This window comes from Telmatherina bonti (genome assembly GCF_933228915.1).
Source record: "Telmatherina bonti genome assembly, chromosome: 13".
Taxonomy (NCBI): domain Eukaryota; kingdom Metazoa; phylum Chordata; class Actinopteri; order Atheriniformes; family Telmatherinidae; genus Telmatherina; species Telmatherina bonti.
Window position 1 is genome coordinate 12131906 of NC_136611.1, and position 21285 is coordinate 12153190.

General features: G+C 37.9%; 2 protein-coding genes across 2 annotated transcripts; both read left to right on the forward strand.

Moving 5' to 3' along the window:
* Positions 1-200: 200 nt before the first annotated feature.
* Positions 201-7256, forward strand: LOC306764436 (uncharacterized protein; the record flags this gene model as incomplete). Its single annotated transcript, XM_079251611.1, has 13 exons — positions 201-246; positions 559-927; positions 1224-1489; positions 1598-1727; positions 2093-2202; positions 2697-2754; positions 3102-3212; positions 3354-3571; positions 3720-3814; positions 3967-4195; positions 4576-4701; positions 4776-4899; positions 7159-7256. 13 exons carry the CDS (start codon positions 201-203, stop codon positions 7254-7256), a joined length of 1980 nt encoding a protein of 659 aa, XP_079107737.1.
* A 1827-nt stretch (positions 7257-9083) lies between these two features.
* LOC306764437 (granzyme A-like) lies at positions 9084-15921 on the forward strand (the record flags this gene model as incomplete). The annotated part of the gene is made up of 6 exons (XM_079251612.1): positions 9084-9129; positions 9442-9810; positions 14328-14469; positions 14993-15131; positions 15385-15660; positions 15745-15921. 6 exons carry the CDS (start codon positions 9084-9086, stop codon positions 15919-15921), a joined length of 1149 nt encoding a protein of 382 aa, XP_079107738.1.
* Positions 15922-21285: the final 5364 nt, after the last annotated feature.

Consider the following 21285-nt stretch of genomic DNA (forward strand, 5'->3'; position numbering starts at 1 on the left):
TGCTTCATCCTGCTATGTGAGTTCATGCTATAAATTTCCTGAACACAGGAGTTACTTGGTAGACAAGGAAGCGCGAGCAACAAGCTTTGGGAAATACTGAACAGCATGCGGTGAGCTGTTGGAAGGTAACAGCTGATGGGAGAGGAAAGTGATAGTGCTTATCGCCCTCTAGATAATCCCAGGGATTCTTCAGAGGCTGCATGTTTGCCAGTGAATCCCAGATTCTGCAGAGACTGGCTGTTCTGGGTAACTGCTTCACTTTCTATTTATCTTGCATCAACAATCGTATAATTTTAAGGAAATGTAGCACTTGAAAGGGGGTGGGATTTTCTTCACGGGTATCTAAGATGGTGCATGATCTTTGAATTAAACACACATCATCAACTGTGATACATTCATTTTGGCTTCACACTTTAGCAAAGACTGCAACACAGCAGGAGTCAGCTGACTTTCAGCAGCTTTTTGTGTGCATTTGCCGTTTGCAGCTCTTTGTGTTGTTTTTTAATTTTGTTGGAAACCTTTTACACATCATTCATGATTGCATCTCCCTCCACTCAGTTGTCTGCCATGGCCTAGCAGGAAGCCAGTGTATCCCACGTTACTTCCTGGTCGAAAGACCCATGTCCTGGGTTGAAGCCCGGGAGTTCTGCCAGAGGCACTATGTGGATCTTGCTGTCTTGAGCTCAGAGGAGCAATACTACAACCTCCTCAATGCAACCGTTGCAAATGAAGTCAGCTTCTGGCTTGGTTTGCAGCGGCAGAGCATTAAAAGTGTTTGGCAGTGGGTCAGTGGAGAAGACCTGGTCTATGAACGTTGGTTCAGAAGGAACCATGAGGGCCGCTGCGCAAGTTTGGAAGCAGTATTGAAGACAGAAAACAAGATGCTGGCTCGCTACTGTGATGAGCTGCATATGACTGTTTGTCAGGGTAAGAAATGCTGTATTTTTTAATATACGGATACTGTACACTAATTATGTTGTCCTGTACACAGTGTAAAATAAACTTTTTTAACAATGATGTGATGGTATAATCTTGATCTAGTTGTCCCAACTGATGTTGCAACCCTAAAATAAATAACTTTTTATCAGCTTATGCACTACGCATATCATTTTTCTTTCACGTCATAATGGCTGAAGTTCTGTTAAAATGAAACTGCTAGTTGGAACAAAGTCTGTATGTTTCATGGTATGAAAACCATTCCTCTGTCTTGTTTATTTATGTAGGTCCAGTTTCCCCACATTCTGTGACAGCAGGCTCCATTGGCACAGATCATGTGAATCTGAGCTGGAACGTCTCTCCAACTATGCTGGTGACATCACACAGTTACAACGTGACAATATGCTGCTACACATGCATAACACTCCTATACCCCTACACCAGTGGCTCGTCCCTCATGAACATCAGCATCTCCAACCTAACTGCTGCCACAAGGTACTTCATACAGATTTCAGCTGTCGTTGTGCGGCCTGACAATGTGACTGGCAGACAAGTGATCCTTCAAGACAATCCTGCGACTTTACAAATCAAAACCGGTAGGAAAGATGCAAATCTAAATCGTATCTGAACAAACACAATTATGTATTTGCTCCTTGTGAAGCTCCTTGTGAAGCTCCTGCAGAGACCTGTAGTTCGCCTCCGTGTGCTCGCAGTGACTCGCCACGTTTACAACCAACGATGCCTGTACAGGAGGAGAGACAGTCAAAATAGCTTGAGACATAATGCCACTGGTAAAATAATCCATGTTTGTCTCCTCACTTTTCATCATTTTAATGGATAATCATTGTTTAGTATATCTGTTTGGTAAGAAATGCAGCAGTGTTTGGAAGGAATGGATAAATAAATGAGTAATGTGTAATATGTAGTGTATGTATCAGTACATATTGTGTGTCCTGCATAATGGTATTGTAAAGTAACACAGTTGAGTTGTGAAATACACTGTTTCAATAAATGGTTTGCTTTTAACAATTTGATAACCTTGTGTTTGTGCACAGTGCTGCAAACCACCGTGCATCTCATCTTTTTCAACTTTGTTTTATTAAATATGGACAGGGGTCGTATTAATTCCTGCAAGGGTTTCTGTGTAATTCCCCAGACAGATCACCGGTGAAAAGGTACAAGCAGGCAGTTGTATCATTGAACACACCACAAGAAAGCAGTGTGGTATCCAGAAGACAGCCTGACACAGAAAAGTCCCCAGACCAGGTATGTTTGAGGAACTTGACCTGTTGAAAATCTTTGTGACAACAATAAGTTCAAACTGAAAATAAATGATGTGAACTAATTTAACGGGTGCTTGACTTCCTTCTGGAGGTTATTCCTTTTTCTTACATCAAGGTTATTTGTTCCGGTTACTACTCCAACACACCTGACTCATTGTGCGAAACCTATAGGCTGCAAGAGCCATTTAATTTGATTCAGGTGTGTTGAAGAAAACCCGCTAGGTTGTGACTCTTGTAGGACCAGAATGAGTAACTCTACAATGGAAATGGTTAAAATATGAGGCATCATTTTAGAAAACACATTCTGTTTGTTTAATGTCCAATTTATTTAAGATTATGTAATGTTTTATATATATATTTAAGGAAATGAAATGTATATAATACCATCTAATTCAAGGAAAAGTAACTACACAAGTTGAAAAATAAATATAAAAATATGAGAGTTGACATCTAATATAAAAATGATGTATTTCACAGAGTGTGGAGTGGGTGTGGAGAGCAGCAGTTCAAGCACATGGAAGTACTCATGCGTCTGGTACAGAATGAATGAGCAATTACGATATCTGAATGAAATGTGGAGCGATACTTCCTGATGTAATAACAAGAAACCACAACTAGATTACTTGGTAATAAATGTAGTAAAAGAAGCAGAAGTTGGAGTTGGAGGTATCTATTTACTTTTAGCCAGACTGGTGTTTCTATCTATTTGATATCTAGTTGTCTGGCTAGTTGGCTTATCAGGCATCGTAGCTTAAAACGGTTATGTTTGTCATCAAATCATGAAATGAGTCAAGATTGACTGAATGCATTAAAATAAACCCACTACATACTGTGTGTGTGTGTGTGTGTGTGTTTTGCATTTAATATATTTCACGTTTGCAGGTTTTCACGCAAAAAGATTTGATTTGCAGCCTTTTGCTAAACTGGGTGACATCAGCAGAAGTGTGCAGTCGTTGCTCACACTGGCGGCTCCATCAATGCTGAATGACTACTGTAAGAAAGCAACAGTGCTGCTCAATATGAAGAACAACAGTGCTTAAAATGAAAAGAAATTTGGATTTATTTTTATAAATTCTACAAATGCAGTGATCAGCCTGTTTAATTTCTTTTCTTTTGCAACCTATTTCTTTGCAGATGCTAATCTTCTGGACTGCAGTTGTAATGGCATGGTTGCGTTAGCACTTGGCTCCTCTGTTTACCTCTGGAATTCAGACACCCATTCCCTCGTGGGACATTTGGAGCCGAGTCCAGATCCAGGTCCAGCACGTATTGGGAATTTGACCATTTCATGTCTGAGATGGAGCAGAGATGGCCGAGCTCTCTGCATTGGAAACAGAAGAGGCGAGATTCAGGTCAGTTCTTACGAACTGAGTATGAAGAGGTTGGAAAATGTTTTCACAAAGAAATAAAACTGTGGTGGGCTATGCGAGGGGAAATGTGACACTTTGGTGAATCAGGATGATAATGTGTTGCGGTTTATTGTTTCTTTTTGACGTTGAGCTGTGGGATGTTGACCACAACCAGAACATGCGACATCTGTGTTCTCAAGGTTGTGTAGTCGCAGCACTTTCCTGGAAACAGCACTTGCTCAGCTGGTACGTGTTGAAGTGTCAAGTATCCTTCACAGAAATTTCCAAATAAAGACTGAACTTTAAAAACGGAGGTGTTAAATTTAAAAGGCAGTTCTCAAAATGAAATGTAATTTAAAAGCAGAATCTGTGAACTAACCGCGTTCACAATCTCCCAGTGGCTCTTTTCTCGGACACATCCATCACTTTGACCCTCGGGCTCCTGCATCTGTGGTTGGCGCAGTCGTCCAGAAGGAAGGAATCTGCAGTCTGCAATGGTCATCGGGAGATGACTTGCTGGCCAGCGGCTCCACAGAGGGCCTTCTCCATATTTGGGATGGTGACATCACAGGAGTCAAAAGGTCACATCAGCCAGTGATGACAATGAAACAGCCCAGCGCTGTTAAGGTGTTTTTTCTTGTACTGTGTTCTTGGTTTAATAGTTTTAATTTAGCATGTTTGCATGCTAACCTTTTGTTTGTTGTTTTGTCCTAATAATAAAGTTCATTTAGAAGTAAAGAATCAGTTAATTGAACCCAATAGAAACATGCATATTTATACCAAGTTTCATGGCAGCCTATCTAGATTTCTTGAAATATTTCCATTCTGGATGACGGATGCACCAACTCATTGTTGCACAGTCACAAATTACATGTGTTCAGTCACATCACCTGATTGAATTTATTTTATTCCGACTTGAACAGCAGGTAAATGGTTATATGTAAGGTCTAGCCTATATCATTCCAGTAAAATATGCTTGCCTCACAGATGTGTTTTTGTGTTTCTAGGCTTTGGGATGGTGTCCGTGGCAAAGAGAAGTGATTGCGACCGGAGGAGGGTGGAAAGATGGTGAACTGAGAATTTGGGACGTAAAATCTGGGTGTTGTTTGACTTCCGTCAACACAAATTCACAGGTACTTGAATTGAATAGGAGATGTTTTCATTTGCACAAATGCTGCATTTATCATCTGTTCCTGTTGTCTTGCAGATCTGTTCTCTTCAATGGGCTGAAAAGAAAAGATATCTTCTCACAGGTCATGGCATTCCTCATCATCAAATCACATCTTGGACCTGGGAGTTTCCCTCCCTCAGACGGATCCATCAGCTCACAGGTTAGAAAACCTTAAAATACGTTAAAAAACAGTCAGACTTTTCTGGTTACATATTTAGTACCATCTTTACAGGAACATATGTAGCCTACTGCACCATTAAACATACTGATTAATATTACCCAAAGGTATCTGTCATCTTCCAGTGTCATTTCCAAATCTTTTTAGGTCCGTTGATAGTGACTCATTTATCTTCTGTGCTCTTAGTAATTCTGAAACTATGAAGCACATACAAAGATGCAACATTTAATCTGCAGTGTTGTGGTCTATACTGCTGTTTTTTTTTTTTTAATCTTTGTGGTTTTTTTTCTGTGTTCTGAATTATTGTCTGCAAAAACAATCACGACTGAAGTTCAGGAGCTGCTTTGTTTTTTTTACTTAAACTTGACCTTTTCTTAGTTTGCTTTTCCATTCATATCTTATTTTGTATTGATCATGGTAGCTTTCAGTTTGATTAGTAAAGAGTTATTTTTAAAACTGCTGAGTGATTTATCAATCAGCCTGGTTGTCTTTAAGTTTAATTAAAATCCCTTTGAAATATTTTAGGACACATTTTCACTCTGGCGCCGGAAATATTTTGGATCTGTGATGACTTCCACCAACATGCCAGCATCATAAATAGTTTACATTCATCTTTAGGAAAGACTCTGTGAAAGGTGCTGGGTTTGTCCCACACAGTGATGTCAATATGTTTGATTTTACTTTAGCATAGAGCACTATATGTCCTTCCACATGCCAGGGGAATATCAATGTCCCTGATACCTTTAATTGAACCCTGAATATATTCTCTTTTTTTCACCAATTTTTTTTTCATGGTCTCTTTCCCAATTTGGCAGAGTGTGCAACTTGAACTTAAAAAAAATAAGCCACTTTAAACTCTTTTATTAAGCTTTGCACCCACTTCAGGCTTAGTTTTGGTCTCATAGCTCTCTGGCTCATTTTGGTGTCTCCAGAACTTTGTCCCAGACCTGCTGGAGAAATCCTTAATGGTCATTTTGCTACTTGAAAAGCAATGTTGCAATCCCTGGAAATTACTTTTTAAAAGCACTGCAAGTGTTTAGCAACCAACCTGATGTCTACTAAAGCTGAAATAATCTTTGAGAAGTAAGTTTTCAGGCTTCTGATTCCTCATGGGTAAGGATTACAGAAAAAGCTAAAATCCAGTTTAGAACAAAACTAAATTAAAGAAAAGAAAAACAAAACTTTCAGAAAGTGAAAAAAAAAAAAATTAATAGTTTCTTAATAGCTGGAGAAACAAAACCACTGACTGCAAAATAAAAAAACTTTCAGGAAGATTCAGCAGACCCTGAGTTGAGATGTGCTGGAGTTACAGCTGCATAAATATGAACTATTAAAAGAAAGACCCTCGTTGTAGCAAGGGTCTGTTCATACCTCTAAAGTCAGTCTTAAAATGTTCCTGGGAGTTATGAAAATAGTCTAATGCATTGTTAAAAAAAAAAAAAAAAAAGCTTTTAAGACTAATGAAGATTAAAAAAAAAAAAAAGTTTTTAAAGCAGTAAAAAAAACAAAACAATTTTCAGTCGTTTACCATGGGAGTGTACCAGTCGTGGTTTTGTTTATGTGGCTAACCCAAAGTGATTCAGGAAACATTGACACGGGAAATATCTTCGTGGCAGAAGAGAGAATTAATTCTATTTTTTTTTAAAAAAGAGATGAAATCTTTTTAAAAAAAAGAAGTAAATTGTCCACAGAAAAGCTGAGATACTTTTTAAACAGAACTTGTAGATTTCCAGAACTTGTGCTGCTCTGTTTCCTCCAATGCTATTTCTAAACCACAAACAATATGTCATCCACAGTGTAACTTTATTAATGTTTTACTCCGGTCACTTTGTACTCACTAAACCAGGGTCATTCCACTCAGTCCCATTATGTCAGAAAAGCTGCTGGTTTCCAATTCATCCCTGCTTCAACACATCTGATTCAACTTGAATGAATTCAACATGCAGTGAAGTTCTGCACAATGACTCATTAATCTGAGTCAGGTGTCATGAAGCGGGGACACAATGATAACTTGCATGACTGCAGCCCTCGAGACAATACATTTACAAATCTTTGCATTTTCTCAAATCCACTATGCATCCATTAAACAGGCATTAAAATACTAATCAGTGCCATAAAATTTGATAAACGTTTGATTTGGCTTGTTCTGAACTTTTGTCCTTATTTGCTAAATCCAAATTTTCTTCCCGGTCAGTATTGGTCAAACCTGCTCTATAAAACCTTCTTTTATTGCATTTTCAGGACATTTTCAGCGAGTCCTGCACTTGGCCATAAACCCCGACAACACGCACATCTTCTCTGCAGGAGCAGATCAGCGCTTTCACATCTGGACTCTGTAGTTATACCGTTTAACATGACATGCACTTTCTATTGTCATCATGGTAGATCCGTATGAGATTTATATTCATACTCTGCACATTTTCTGCATTCTGTTTAGAATTAAATGCAATTACAAGCGACCTTCTTAACGATACACTCCTGTGTCGTGCATGTTGCTTTGCTCCTTTTTTTAAGTGTCAACAGCATGACATACGGTACTATTGCATTATGACACACAACCTTAGATTAACAGTTGTACAGGAAACACATGTAATTCTTGATCAATAAAGCTACTCACTCATTGTCATTGTGTGTTACAGTTTGACACATTTAATAAAATGGAAAGCCTAAAGCATGGTGGTAATGATCTGAACAAGTCAGAATGATTTTTTTCGGTTTTACTTCACTAATACATAAAGTGCAAGTGTTGCGATTTATGTAGGAGATCATCAAACTCAGACTTGACTTGAGTTAAATATCAACTGCAAAGGCTGAGTAAAGTTCTCCTGGCAAAGACTTTCTTATTTACAAGAATGTGGACAGACAAGACTTAAGAGAACACTGTCTGCAAGAGGACTGTGGTGAAGACTTCCTTTGAGTACAAGATCCCCTCCTTCATGGCCGAGGTGTTGAAATGATGGTGCAGCGTGATGAGTTTATGCCTTACCACAAACATTTGCAAAGATTAGTCTGCAGTGCGTCCCTGTCATGTGAAATTGATGGTAAACATTAAACATCTTATTTACATATTTGCTTGTAGATGTAGCGCCCGATGAAGTGATGACGTCCTCATTGAAATAAAACGCAGAACTTGAACTAAAAGCTGGGAAAAAGTACTATAAAGACCCCAAGGCTTAGTCGATGAACAAAACGGAAATCATCATATAGAAGAAAACCTTGAGACCTGCAGATGTAGAAAATAGTAATTCGTCATCACTGGCAAGATAACAGGAAACACTGCAGAATAAACTGGTTACGCCAGAACTTCTAAACAAGACACAAGACAAAGGATATGGTATTCCTTGCTGAAGCTGCACTGTTACCCAGATGTTTAACTGCCTATTGTATAAAGCAGTGACCACATCTACAGAGTGTTTGCACTGCAAAAGGTTTACTTTTCAGATCTAAATCTACTAAAAATATTAGTATTGATGTGAGTTTTCCCTCATCCAGCTCCTCTCTTTCACATCTGATCCACAAAACACACAGGGGCTGCTAAAACCTGAACATTTCTCTTCATGGGCATTTCCAGTTATTCAAGAAAGTATCTCATCTATCATCAATTAACGTTTAAAACACACACACACACACACACACACACAAAGGAGGTGGAGCTACCTGGGTATATTTTTAGAACATCACATAAAGGCCCAGCTCTATTCTCATGGTGTTCATTTACACGAATGTTGTCCTGCCTGTTCAGTCACTTGTGACTGCCAAATCAGACAATTTGGCAAGTTTTAAGTTTTCCAATGAAAGCACAAAGGTTTTGCAACTTGTTTTAAACAACAGAAAATATTATATGATTATGAGATTGACTGTTATAAAATGTATTTATATTGTATGTGAGTAAGTGATTTTTCATTGTAGACATACGATGCAGATAGCCAGTCGAGTTTGGACCCTCCCCTTCTCTCCTCCTCCTCTTGCTTCATCCTGCTATGTGAGTTCATGCTATAAATTTCCTGAACACAGGAGTTACTTGGTAGACAAGGAAGCGCGAGCAACAAGCTTTGGGAAATACTGAACAGCATGCGGTGAGCTGTTGGAAGGTAACAGCTGATGGGAGAGGAAAGTGATAGTGCTTATCGCCCTCTAGATAATCCCAGGGATTCTTCAGAGGCTGCATGTTTGCCAGTGAATCCCAGATTCTGCAGAGACTGGCTGTTCTGGGTAACTGCTTCACTTTCTATTTATCTTGCATCAACAATCGTATAATTTTAAGGAAATGTAGCACTTGAAAGGGGGTGGGATTTTCTTCACGGGTATCTAAGATGGTGCATGATCTTTGAATTAAACACACATCATCAACTGTGATACATTCATTTTGGCTTCACACTTTAGCAAAGACTGCAACACAGCAGGAGTCAGCTGACTTTCAGCAGCTTTTTGTGTGCATTTGCCGTTTGCAGCTCTTTGTGTTGTTTTTTAATTTTGTTGGAAACCTTTTACACATCATTCATGATTGCATCTCCCTCCACTCAGTTGTCTGCCATGGCCTAGCAGGAAGCCAGTGTATCCCACGTTACTTCCTGGTCGAAAGACCCATGTCCTGGGTTGAAGCCCGGGAGTTCTGCCAGAGGCACTATGTGGATCTTGCTGTCTTGAGCTCAGAGGAGCAATACTACAACCTCCTCAATGCAACCGTTGCAAATGAAGTCAGCTTCTGGCTTGGTTTGCAGCGGCAGAGCATTAAAAGTGTTTGGCAGTGGGTCAGTGGAGAAGACCTGGTCTATGAACGTTGGTTCAGAAGGAACCATGAGGGCCGCTGCGCAAGTTTGGAAGCAGTATTGAAGACAGAAAACAAGATGCTGGCTCGCTACTGTGATGAGCTGCATATGACTGTTTGTCAGGGTAAGAAATGCTGTATTTTTTAATATACGGATACTGTACACTAATTATGTTGTCCTGTACACAGTGTAAAATAAACTTTTTTAACAATGATGTGATGGTATAATCTTGATCTAGTTGTCCCAACTGATGTTGCAACCCTAAAATAAATAACTTTTTATCAGCTTATGCACTACGCATATCATTTTTCTTTCACGTCATAATGGCTGAAGTTCTGTTAAAATGAAACTGCTAGTTGGAACAAAGTCTGTATGTTTCATGGTATGAAAACCATTCCTCTGTCTTGTTTATTTATGTAGGTCCAGTTTCCCCACATTCTGTGACAGCAGGCTCCATTGGCACAGATCATGTGAATCTGAGCTGGAACGTCTCTCCAACAAGCTAATACAATACTAATAACATGTTGTTTTATGTTCAGATGACTCCAAAGAGGCATTGGATGACGCCTTGCAAATGAAGAGGACCATAGGATTTGGTTAAAAAAAAGAGGGGAAAGAGAAAAATTCTAAATATTGGAGATACCTTAGTGGAAAAATCCTTCATACTTATGTGTAAAACATGGTTAAGGGCTATACACTCCTTATGTAACTTTAATGATTGTAACTGTGATTATCAACTACTGTCCTCTACTGTCAAGCCTGAGGTCAACTTAACTAAGTGTTCATTGAGTGAATTCATCATCATAAAAATCAGTGTGGAGTTTGCATGTTCTCCCCGTGTATGCGTGGGTTCTCTCCGGGTACTCCGGCTTCCTCCCACCATCCGAAGACATGCATGATAGGTTAATTGGTTACTCTAAAAAAATTGCCCCCAGGAATGAGTGTGAGCGTGAGTGGTTGTTCGTCTCTCTGTGTGGCCCTGCGATGGACTGGCGAGCTGTCCAGGGTGTACCCTGCCTGTCGCCCAAAGCCAGCTGGGATAGGCTCCAGCTTCCCCGCGACCCGGAATTGGATTAAGCGGTTCAGAAAATGAATGAATGAATGAATGAATGAAAAATCAGGAATGCATTGGAGGAAAATGTAGGATTTTATATCCACATGTTGTCTCTATCAACATGATAAAGTAATGACAGACAACAGCTACCGGACTTGGAACCGGTCCTGGGTGTAGCTGGCACCAACTCCTGATCTTAATTTGGGGTTTGGAAAGTGATTGAATGGATCATGTTAAGACATCAGGGGAAAATATTGGATAAAATCACTTTATATTGTTCAAAAGAAAGTTACTCAGTTTATAAATTGCTTAAATAGTTTGTAACAACTAAAGTACATTAAGCTAAAATTATTCAGTACTGATTAAAGATGTTTATTAGACTATGTATTTCTAGTGATTAAGGCAGATGAAGATGTAGCATATACGCTAGTATCATAGGCAAACATGATAGCAGATAACAATACGTTCATAGTATAACTGGCTACAAGTGTATGTTAAGAAGTCCCATTTAATATTACTTGAAGATTGAAGTAAATATTAATGGAATATATATTAATGTAGTTTTTATAGTAAATTTGTAGGTGTTACCACTGGCAAGACCTTTATGAGCAAACAGCTGATGATGAAGACTTATCTTTTTCTAGGACTGAATCAGCTATGAGAGGAAAGTGCCATCTATAGTTTTGTTTGTTTATCATCTTGATTATAACCGTTATTATAATTATGCTTAAATTATTATCACAGAGATTATTCCGTTAGATTTTCTTTCTAAAAGAAATGTCCAAATGCCATAGAATGTGAAGTGGTCGAGCGTTTATTAAAATCTTCCCGTAGTGTTCCTGATCTGAAGTTAGGTAAAAAAAATCCCAATGTGGCAGCAGAAAGTATTAATAAAGTCATAGGGACATAGCTGATAAAAGTATTTGTTGTTATTTTTAGTTTAGTTTACTTTGGCTTTATTTTGCCGTTTTCTTTACAGTGTTTTTATATCTACCCTCAGAACAGCTGATGCATTTTGACTATATAAGAAAATTTGAAGCAGTTTTTGTTGCAGATTTTTCTAAAATGGTGCCGATTCTTAGGAAAAAAAATGTCAGCTATAATCTGGCTTCTGGTATTGTGCTCATTTGAATATTTTGAGCCTAAAGTTTAACATTTCATGGCAAGAAAATATAATAAGAAAATATTTTTCAGACATAAAATGAGTATTTTTAGGGCATGAAAGCATTTCAGAGTTATCATGTCCTGAGACCATAAAAGTTTAGTTTTCACAGCTTAAATCTTCATCTAATGAGACAAACATATGTAAAAGCAATTTGCTAAACGCTAAGCTGTGACTCTGAACACGGGTTTCCAGCATTTTTACAATTCTTGTTAAAATGTTGTCGCGTCAAGTTTATTGTGAGTTTTCCCACAATGTGAAACTATAGCTTTTGAATACATCCACATATTAAAAATTGGCTCCTGTGTCACACAGTGGATAAAAATTAAATTTACCAAACAGAGACATACTTGATGTTTGTTTTTGTGTTTGTGTGATATGCTTTAAAACAATGGATTGGTATTAACAATTTGCTTTCTGAACCTCTTCACAGGTATAAAACCTGACACTGAATTAGAAATTAAACCCCATTTAAATTCTGTGATGCATTTAGGTTCATTTATAGCATTGTGTTCTCTTTATCACACACTTTGTTTTTGTCTGAAATGTAAAATGAACAATAGCATATTTGTTTTGTTTTTTTTTGTTGCTGCTAATGTAACCGAGGGTTGCTAAGAATAAAATAAAAACATAGTAAAATTGTTTGCTTATTGACATTTTTCTGGGAATACAGACATCCAGGTTCCTTTTGAAAAAATCTTCCTCCATTTACACACACAAAGTGAAATAAGATGGAATGATAAGAAGGTTTATCTAGATGTTGAGCAGATACATCATACTGACAATACTGGCATGATACTAACACATCAAACAATACTTTAATAAAGCAGTACAACCAACATTCCCCTAGATGACGTAATTATAAATAAAGGTTTGCCAGGTGATGTAAGGTACAGCCTTACATCACTTGGTCTCTTCAGGAACTGCAGTGTTGAATCCATGTCATGAGAAAAGTAGATTTTACTGCAGCATTTCGTAAAATATGAACTGGTGTTTTGTTTTGGGCGCGGGCGGGGGTGGGCGGGGGCAGTTGTAGCCTGAAGTCTTGGTCAAAGTTTTGGGGCTGGTGCTGATTCAGTCCCTGTCATCCCTAGCCTTCTGGGGTCTGTGTTCGATGATTGCAGGGGCTCTTCCTGGGGCTTTCCAGTGCAGAACTGAATCGTGGTGGTCTGCTGGGGTTTCATGCTCAGTGGTGGCAGCTGAATGATTTGGTCTTGGTGCCCTGTCTTACTGTTTCTGATCCTTGGAGGAGTCATACCTGCATTTGTATGATTGTACTTATTGTTAAACACAACTCATCCTTTATACTTTACATTCATACTCACATTCACTGCATACTTACACAGCTGCTGTGTTGTCCTGCAGGTTTAATCGCTAATAGCAACAGTTGTGTTGTCTTATACTCATCATGTTGTTGTTTATGTTTTTCTCAATTTTCCAACAGGTACTCCTGATGATTCTGTTTTCTTACGGAGGCAGTAAGGTATTTGCTGCTTCTTTCCAGGTGTAGTAGCTGCTTGTCTGCTTTTTCTGTCTTTTCTTCTTGTTTTCAGTCTATTGTATCTTTGACTGCCTTTTTTTCTCTTCACTCCTCTCTCTTTTGTTCCGTCTCCCCCTTGTTTAGTTCCCTCATTAGATCCAGCATTAATTTGTATTCCACAATAATCAAACTAAAACATAAAGAATAACACTTTTTTAAAAAATGCGCATGCATGCACCCATTTAAAAACAAGCTTAAAATGGATTGTATGTGCATGGACTGCAGGCTTGATATATAATTTTTAGAAACCCTAATCACATATTCATGTTAAAGCCCTTCATTTTAAATAATGAATCACCCAAGCCAGTGTGTTTCATTTTGTCATGATTTCCTATAATCATGACATTACAAAAATTACTCATCAATCAGTTTTAGAGGGTTGCTCTTTATGACTAGCTGTTCCCTCCTGCAGGTGAGCTGTATGGTGTTAAAAAAAATTCTTCCTCCACCCCACAACTGCTGAACTGAGATGGTTATGATCAGTGCTGGTAAGTGTTACCACTTCAGGACAAAAATGTGCATCAGTTATTGTGGCATGCTTGCAGTCCTTTTGCTGACTCATGTATTTCCATGGTCAGACCACATCCTTTGAATCTAACACATAAAGCCCAGGGTGAGCATTGAGGTGGGTTTAGTTGTGTTCATCATCAGAGCAAAGAGGGAGAAAATGAGGAGTTTCGTTGCTTTTATCTCAAGTGTCTTTCTCCTGGCTGTCAACTCAAGTGAGTCACGTTTTCTCTTGCTCAGCAATTTCAGACCTTTAAAAAATGTTTACTAAAGGCTTAATTAAAGGCTTATGTATCTTACACTGACCAACTGACTCGCTTATCTGCTCTTTTGTTTCAACAAACCACTTGGATTTGGATTTGTGTGCGTGCATGTTAGGTCTTGGCTCGGAAATCATCGATGGAAAAGAAGTCAAGCCACACTCGATGCCTTTCATGGCTCTGCTGGAGTCAAAAATTCCAGTCTGTGGAGGAATACTGATTGATCCAAAATGGGTCCTCACAGCTGCCCACTGCGACAGGTAAGAGCCAAAAGCATGTATTTCTGAAATCATCTATTTTTAAAGAAAAATGTTATTTACATGTAAAATCTAGGAGCATTTTCTTACAAATCTGAATAGTTGAACTTGCGATGGTTAAGTATCTATATATTTCTGTGTAGTTTATGATCAGTTGGCCGGTCTACAAATGTTTAATAATGCTTATTTGTGAGGAAATGAGGGCTTCCCCATCTTGAAGGATGTCTTTGCAGAAGTTGAGGTTAAAGATCATCACTGCAAAATAAATACATGGCCACTTGGAAACTGTTTTCTTTCTTCTTCTTCCTTTCTGAGGATCAACTATTTAAATAGAGCAATGCAGAACTTTAAAGTTTCATATGGCAGCAAATTGTTGGGACAAACTTCATGGAGTCTGGCAGAAATGGGCTTCCATATCCCTGCTATCTGAAGATGTGATACAGATATACAAATGTCAAATTCTCATGTACACATAACCTGGCAACCCAGTTCATTTTAAAGCTATGTTGTGTTTTTGCCCTTGCAGCATCCAGAAAGTGTTACTGGGGGTACACTCCATCGAAAAAGATGCAAAGGATTCCAGGCAGGTCCGAAAGGTGAATAGAAGTGTTCCGCATCCCTGTTATGATAAGACTGACCACGTCAATGACCTCAAGTTGCTTAAGGTAAGGTGGCAGAGCAGTGGTCTCATCTGTCAATTGTTTAATATTTATAGAAAGCAGGAGCTCAAATTTTCACTAAAGCCAAGAGAAAAAAAATCTAAGAAAGAAAGCTAAATCCTACAATTACCTACAGAAATAGTAAAATGTACATTTTTATGTCCATCCATCTTTCCAATAAGCCACACATTTGTTGACTTTAATGACTGCATAAAAGTAACATAAAGACTTTTATAATGTACAATAATATTTCTTTCAGCTTGACAAGCCAGCGAAGAAAACCAAAACAGTGGACATTCTTAAGCTGGGTAAAGCTGTGAAAGAGCCATCAGCCGGCATCAGCTGTCTGGTGGCTGGATGGGGCAAAACAAACAACCGGGTGAATAAAATGTCAGACGTCCTGATGTCTGTCAATGTGACTGTGATCGACAGAGCAAAATGCAACTCCCCAGAATATTACAATTTAAACCCAGTTATCACCAAAAGCATGGTTTGTGCTGGATCAGTTGGCAAAAGCAGCGCTGATACTTGTATGGTAAGGAGGCCTAACATTCTTTAAGCTCTGTGTCAACTGAAGTGGTTGCCTCAAAATGACCATTTCCTGTTGTTTTCTACATAGGGGGATTCAGGAGGTCCTCTGTTGTGCAATGGCGCTCTAGTTGGAGTAACCTCTTTTGGTGCGAAGAACTGTGGAGTGAAGAAGAAGCCTGGAGTCTATGGTTTACTCACAGAAAACCAGCTCAACTGGATCAAGAAGACAGTGAAGACAGCAGAAATGAGTCCCCTCTCTGAATGATCTGTTTGGCTATGTCAGCAAGTTTTATTATTTTCTTGCTTTTCTTTAATGTTCATTTCATTGTAAAAGACCTTGTTTAACCCTCCTGTTACCTTTGTTTCTGAGGAACAGCAGTAATATTCCTGGGTCACTTTGACCCAGTGCCTGTATAGCTGTCCAAAAATGTCAGTAAAATTCCAATAAAAATACTTCATAGCTCATTATTGATTCAATTACTAATCTTTCTTCCTTTGTTCTCGTTTTATGTAGGCCTAGAAAAGACCTTTAACCACATAATTTACCTAATTTAAGAATAAGCAAATCTATCATGTAGTTGTTCCAAGGCATTACTGAAAGCATTAGGGAGGGTGCAGTTATATTGTAAAAAAAAATAACTAAATGCTATACTCACTCTCTCTCGCTCTCTCTCTCTCTCTCTCTCTCTCTCTCTATATATATATATATATATATATATATATATATATATATATATATATATATATATATATATATATATATATATATATAAATATATAGGTGACCACCTAATTTGCTTCAATTAATCTCTTCAGAAACCTACAGGTGATGCCACAAATGCTTTGTCCATCTTTTACACACAGTCTCTGGTCTTGGAGGTCCCACCTTGTCAAGGAAGGATCTTTGAATTTAAGAAGTAGGCTACATAATGTCAGTCGTGAAACCAACAACTGCACAGACGTTAAGGTCCTGATTATTTGTGTCTCCACTTCTCCAGTTCATAACTAACAGAACCTCCCACAAGGAGCTGTTGGGTGCCAATGATTTTTATAGTGTTGTATATAAATTTGACATAAAACTGACATGCCTTCAGGTGAAGGTGATGCATTAGCTCTGTTCTAGCTGACTATGCTGATATTCAGGCAGTCAGAGTACTTTGAAAACATGTTTGATGCTTTGAAATGAAAGCTAGCTAAAAAAAAAAAGAAAAAGTTATCAGTTCAGTAGATTTTTTTGTAGATTCTGACAACTGATTTGTTTTAAATAAACCAAATGTCTTTCTTCATTATGATATTATTTTACAGTGTTAAATCCCCCTACTTCTGAGGGTGGCTTTGCTTACTAGTTTCTTCAGTTTCTGCAGCAAGTGAGTGAACAACATTGGCCTTTTTTTACAAAGAGGAATACATTGGATCAGGGGTGCCCAAGTCCTGTTCTTGAAACTTACCAACCAAAATCTTCTCAAACACACCTGAATCAAATGGCTTCCCTCATTCACGTCATTCAGCTCAGCACAGACTGGGCAACAAGTGATTCATTTGGTTCAGGTGCGTTGGAAATTTCATGGACTGAATTTGGGCTTTACTGTTGAAGGTGATAGGAAGGTGATAGGAAAGCACCCTCTGCTGGGTCAAAAGGCACACTACTTTAAGTGGTATGAGACGTATTACGATCAACTGTTAGGTTGTCGATTGCACTGTAAACTACAACTCCTTGTTGTAGTTTACAGTGTCTCAAATAATCACAATTCATCAAGATTAGTAATCATGCAATATGGAACAAATAAGATGACAAAAAAAAGCTTACATAAGAGCAGAGATTGATAGTAATGAAAAAAAACTGGACAATTCTACATGTAAGCTAAAGCAGTGTTTTTCAACCTTTTCTGAGCCAAGGTGCATTATTTTTAATGAAAAGATAACAGGGCACCCCACAAACAGAAAATGTGGAAAAATGAAACTCTCCAGCCCCTATCAACAATATGAAGCTGTTCTTATTAAAATATCTTGAATAAGATAATTTCCCATGGCACACCTGACAATCTCTCATGGCGCACTAATGTGCCACGGCACAGTGACTGAAAACCACTGGGCTAAAGACATTCATTTTGTTTATCCGTTTTTGTGCTTGTATTTTTCAGTTTGTGTAACATGGCTATCCCTTATTGCCCAGGTTTCTGCTGCAATTTAAATAGAGGAAGATTTTCTGAAAATTATTTTCATTCTTTATTTAAAGCCATTTTCTAGTTGAAAAAAAAAACATCAAGGGGAGACTTCAACCAATAAACCCAGAGAGTGACCAGATTCATCACATCCTGCAACAGACACTTGATGATGACTATATTTTCTTTGTGGATTTATACTGGTTAAGTACTAGGTGGGATAAAATTATATCAAATAGTTGTGAGTCCCTGTTGGATAATTACTGGGTGATTATCTTCCAGCTGGCAACAAGTTATTTAACCAAATGAAGAGCTTCTCTTTATATTCAGTTTTAATCATCTGAGCATGAGTTTTTATTGTTATTATTATTTAAAAAAACATTGTTGACTCAATAGAAAAAAAACAAGAACAGGTAATTTGGCATGTGTTTTCCTTTCCTGTTAAAGTCATCTGTATAATATTATACAAGACAGAGAAATCACTACAACAGACATAAATGTTTTTTCAAATCTTACTCAATACCCATAAAATAAATTACCAAATGATGCAGCATAGAAACAATTATTTTTTATTTTGATAATAAATCCCACTGTAATGACAGCAAAGCATTACACCATTTAACAAGAAGAAAAGATAATATCTAATAAATACATCAGTGATGGCTCAACAGCATTTTTGGAATGAGTCAGTGTCTCCTAGATATTTATTTTTTCAGAAGTATTTTCCATATGAATCATTTTCTCCCTATTTGAAAATTGTTTTGTGTATTTTTAAATGGCACAGCTTGACTTTCATCTGTTATTAAATTCCTGGGTGTTTTATATTTACTACACTTTCCAACACACCTTACCAACACACGATTTCAGAACTTTAAAAGCTTTTTCTTTATTTTGATGGGGATGCTCACACATGTCAAAATTTTGCATTAACTTCTGAAATACACATCTAGCATCCTAAAGCTACATCAATAAACTGGCTAATACCAAAGGTGAGTCAAGCGAGTAAGCTAAAGCTTCCTTTTGGTCATTATGTTTTAAAATATTTCCTTCAAATGCAACCAAATAATTCCAGCAGCTCCACAGAAAATGAACGGGAAGCTCAGAACCACAGTTAAAGCTCATGCAGTCATGACATTTACACTTTTTCTGATAATGTTATACTCATATTGACATGTATTTCTTAGGTCACCTTATAACATTTTCCATCCATTTACAGTTTTGCAGAGTTGCTTTGCAATGTGGACAGCAGTTAAAAGGGGACTTGGAACATGCCTTGCAGAACGTTCCATCACTGTCTCAGGCTTTATCAACTTATAGGCAAAGTCCACTTCCTCATGTTAAATTTGCAAATGCAGAGATCCATCTGACACTTGTTGAAATGAATATCAGGTGTCTTTGCCTCCTTTAAAGTTATGCCAAATAAATCTGTCTGCATGGCAACCACTGTCAGTTGATGAGCTGGAAGTCTGTGATTACACATTAAAAAAAAACCCAAAGCAAAACGTTCTGTGGCAACAAACCTGCTAGCTGTAACTGTGAAGGAAAAAAATATTCCACACCCATGAAATTCCAGCATGTCCTTTATGAGGTGAATTATCACTAAACCAGCCATGTACTTGTGTGTTTACACTGTTTCCACGGTCACCCACAAAAGCTCAATGGGCCCACCTCAGTGCCACCGAAACTACCAAAGCTCACCGCACCCACATCAACTTATTTTGTGCCGTGGATGAATGCAGAAGTGTTTGGGAATGTTTTTGGCATATATAAATGGGCATTTCTACAACAGAGTTTCCTCTTTCACACACACAAACACACACACATACACACGCAAGCTGTAAGAGCAAACGTTTACCTGGACTTGCATCACCTGTGTGGGCCGCTGCTGCCCACCTTGCCTCACCTTTAATTACGCAACACTACACACTAATGTGGTGAAACCGTGTATTATAAAGGTGACAGGATGCTGATGTATTTGGGCAGGCGAGGCAGGTCTTTATATACCTATAATAGGGCATTCGTAGCATTTGTGAACCTTCCCTATTAGAAAAGTTGATAGGACAACTATCCTTTTGAAAACCCATTCAGGATGAGACAAAGGATTTTAAGTTTCACTAAATTTTAAATATTTGTTTCGAGTATGACAAAACAGTTGCTTCTCTCATCATACTGATTATCATGTACTTATCCTTCCTTCATGTATTAGATGTGAAGTAGAATATGAGAAAAAATCCTTTTCCTGCATTTTGATTTGCAGATACTCATGCCAACACATGACTTTTAATTTGAAGAAAGTTTCCATTTAGTTATTAATTTATGTGGTTAGCTCCTTTTTTGTTAACCTCTGAGCCACATCTGAACATGAACTTTTATTTAGTCAAATAAAATCATACAATTAGCAGCTTTGAATTGATGTGTATAGTCATAAATGGAAAAACTCAGGACCAAAATGCTGATTAATGATGTAGTATTAATAACAGAAGTCAAGCAAATCAAACGTTTTATTAAAACAGTCAGACTGATATTGAAATATCAATGTTGAGCTGAATTGATGTTTTCAGCTCCACACAGACATGCAGATCAATATGCAGTAGTAACCAAAGATGAAAGTAGTTTATCAGGGCAAAACTTGACATAAAAAGTATATAATATTTCTGACAGGAACAATGTGGTCATTAAAACCAAGCAGTCTTTGGTCTGAATATCACTCTCCTGATAACACATTTCCAAGCACCTTTTGTACACAACATCCAGCATGTTTTCAGAGAACAGGCTTGTTCATGCGTCTTAGATTCCTTCCCACATTTACTCTGTGACTCTTGTCTGTCTCTGTGTTTGTTGTGTCAGTCTGTAATCCAAGATGATGACCATTTACCTCTGATTTTAAACAGAAGTGGATGGTTTTGCTGCATCTCTGCCTATGTGTTTGGTTAGTCTTTAGGGTGATGTGTCACTTTCTGTAATCCAGTATCACATCTCAGACACATATAGTCAGCTACTTTGTGCTTTGTTACAGTCTTATTGGGTCCAGTTATCCAAATACTCCTAAATTAACTCATGTGACCCCCTCACCTCCCTGCTTCTCTCTGTAAATGTTTTTGTTTTGCATTAACCTGTATTCAGAGCTGAAATAGTTTCTTATGCTAAAAAGGAGTGAAACAGCCCAAAGTCATCACCATTAGTTGAGAGCATTTTGGTGCTTCTAGGATGTCTCGAGACATGAGGATGTAAACAAAACACTCAGACAAGGACATGCTGACAATGCTTTCATGTAACAATGAGACTCTTTATTGGTGAATAATTCCATCACTTGTCCAGAGTGAGAACAACAGAGTTCCTCTGACCTATAACAAATGCAGTGTAAAAAATAAAAACAAACCTACAGAACAAAAACAGGTTGAATGCTCAGCATCCGCTCATACAAGATATCGTAATAGTAATCCAACATACAAACGGTTATACAGTCA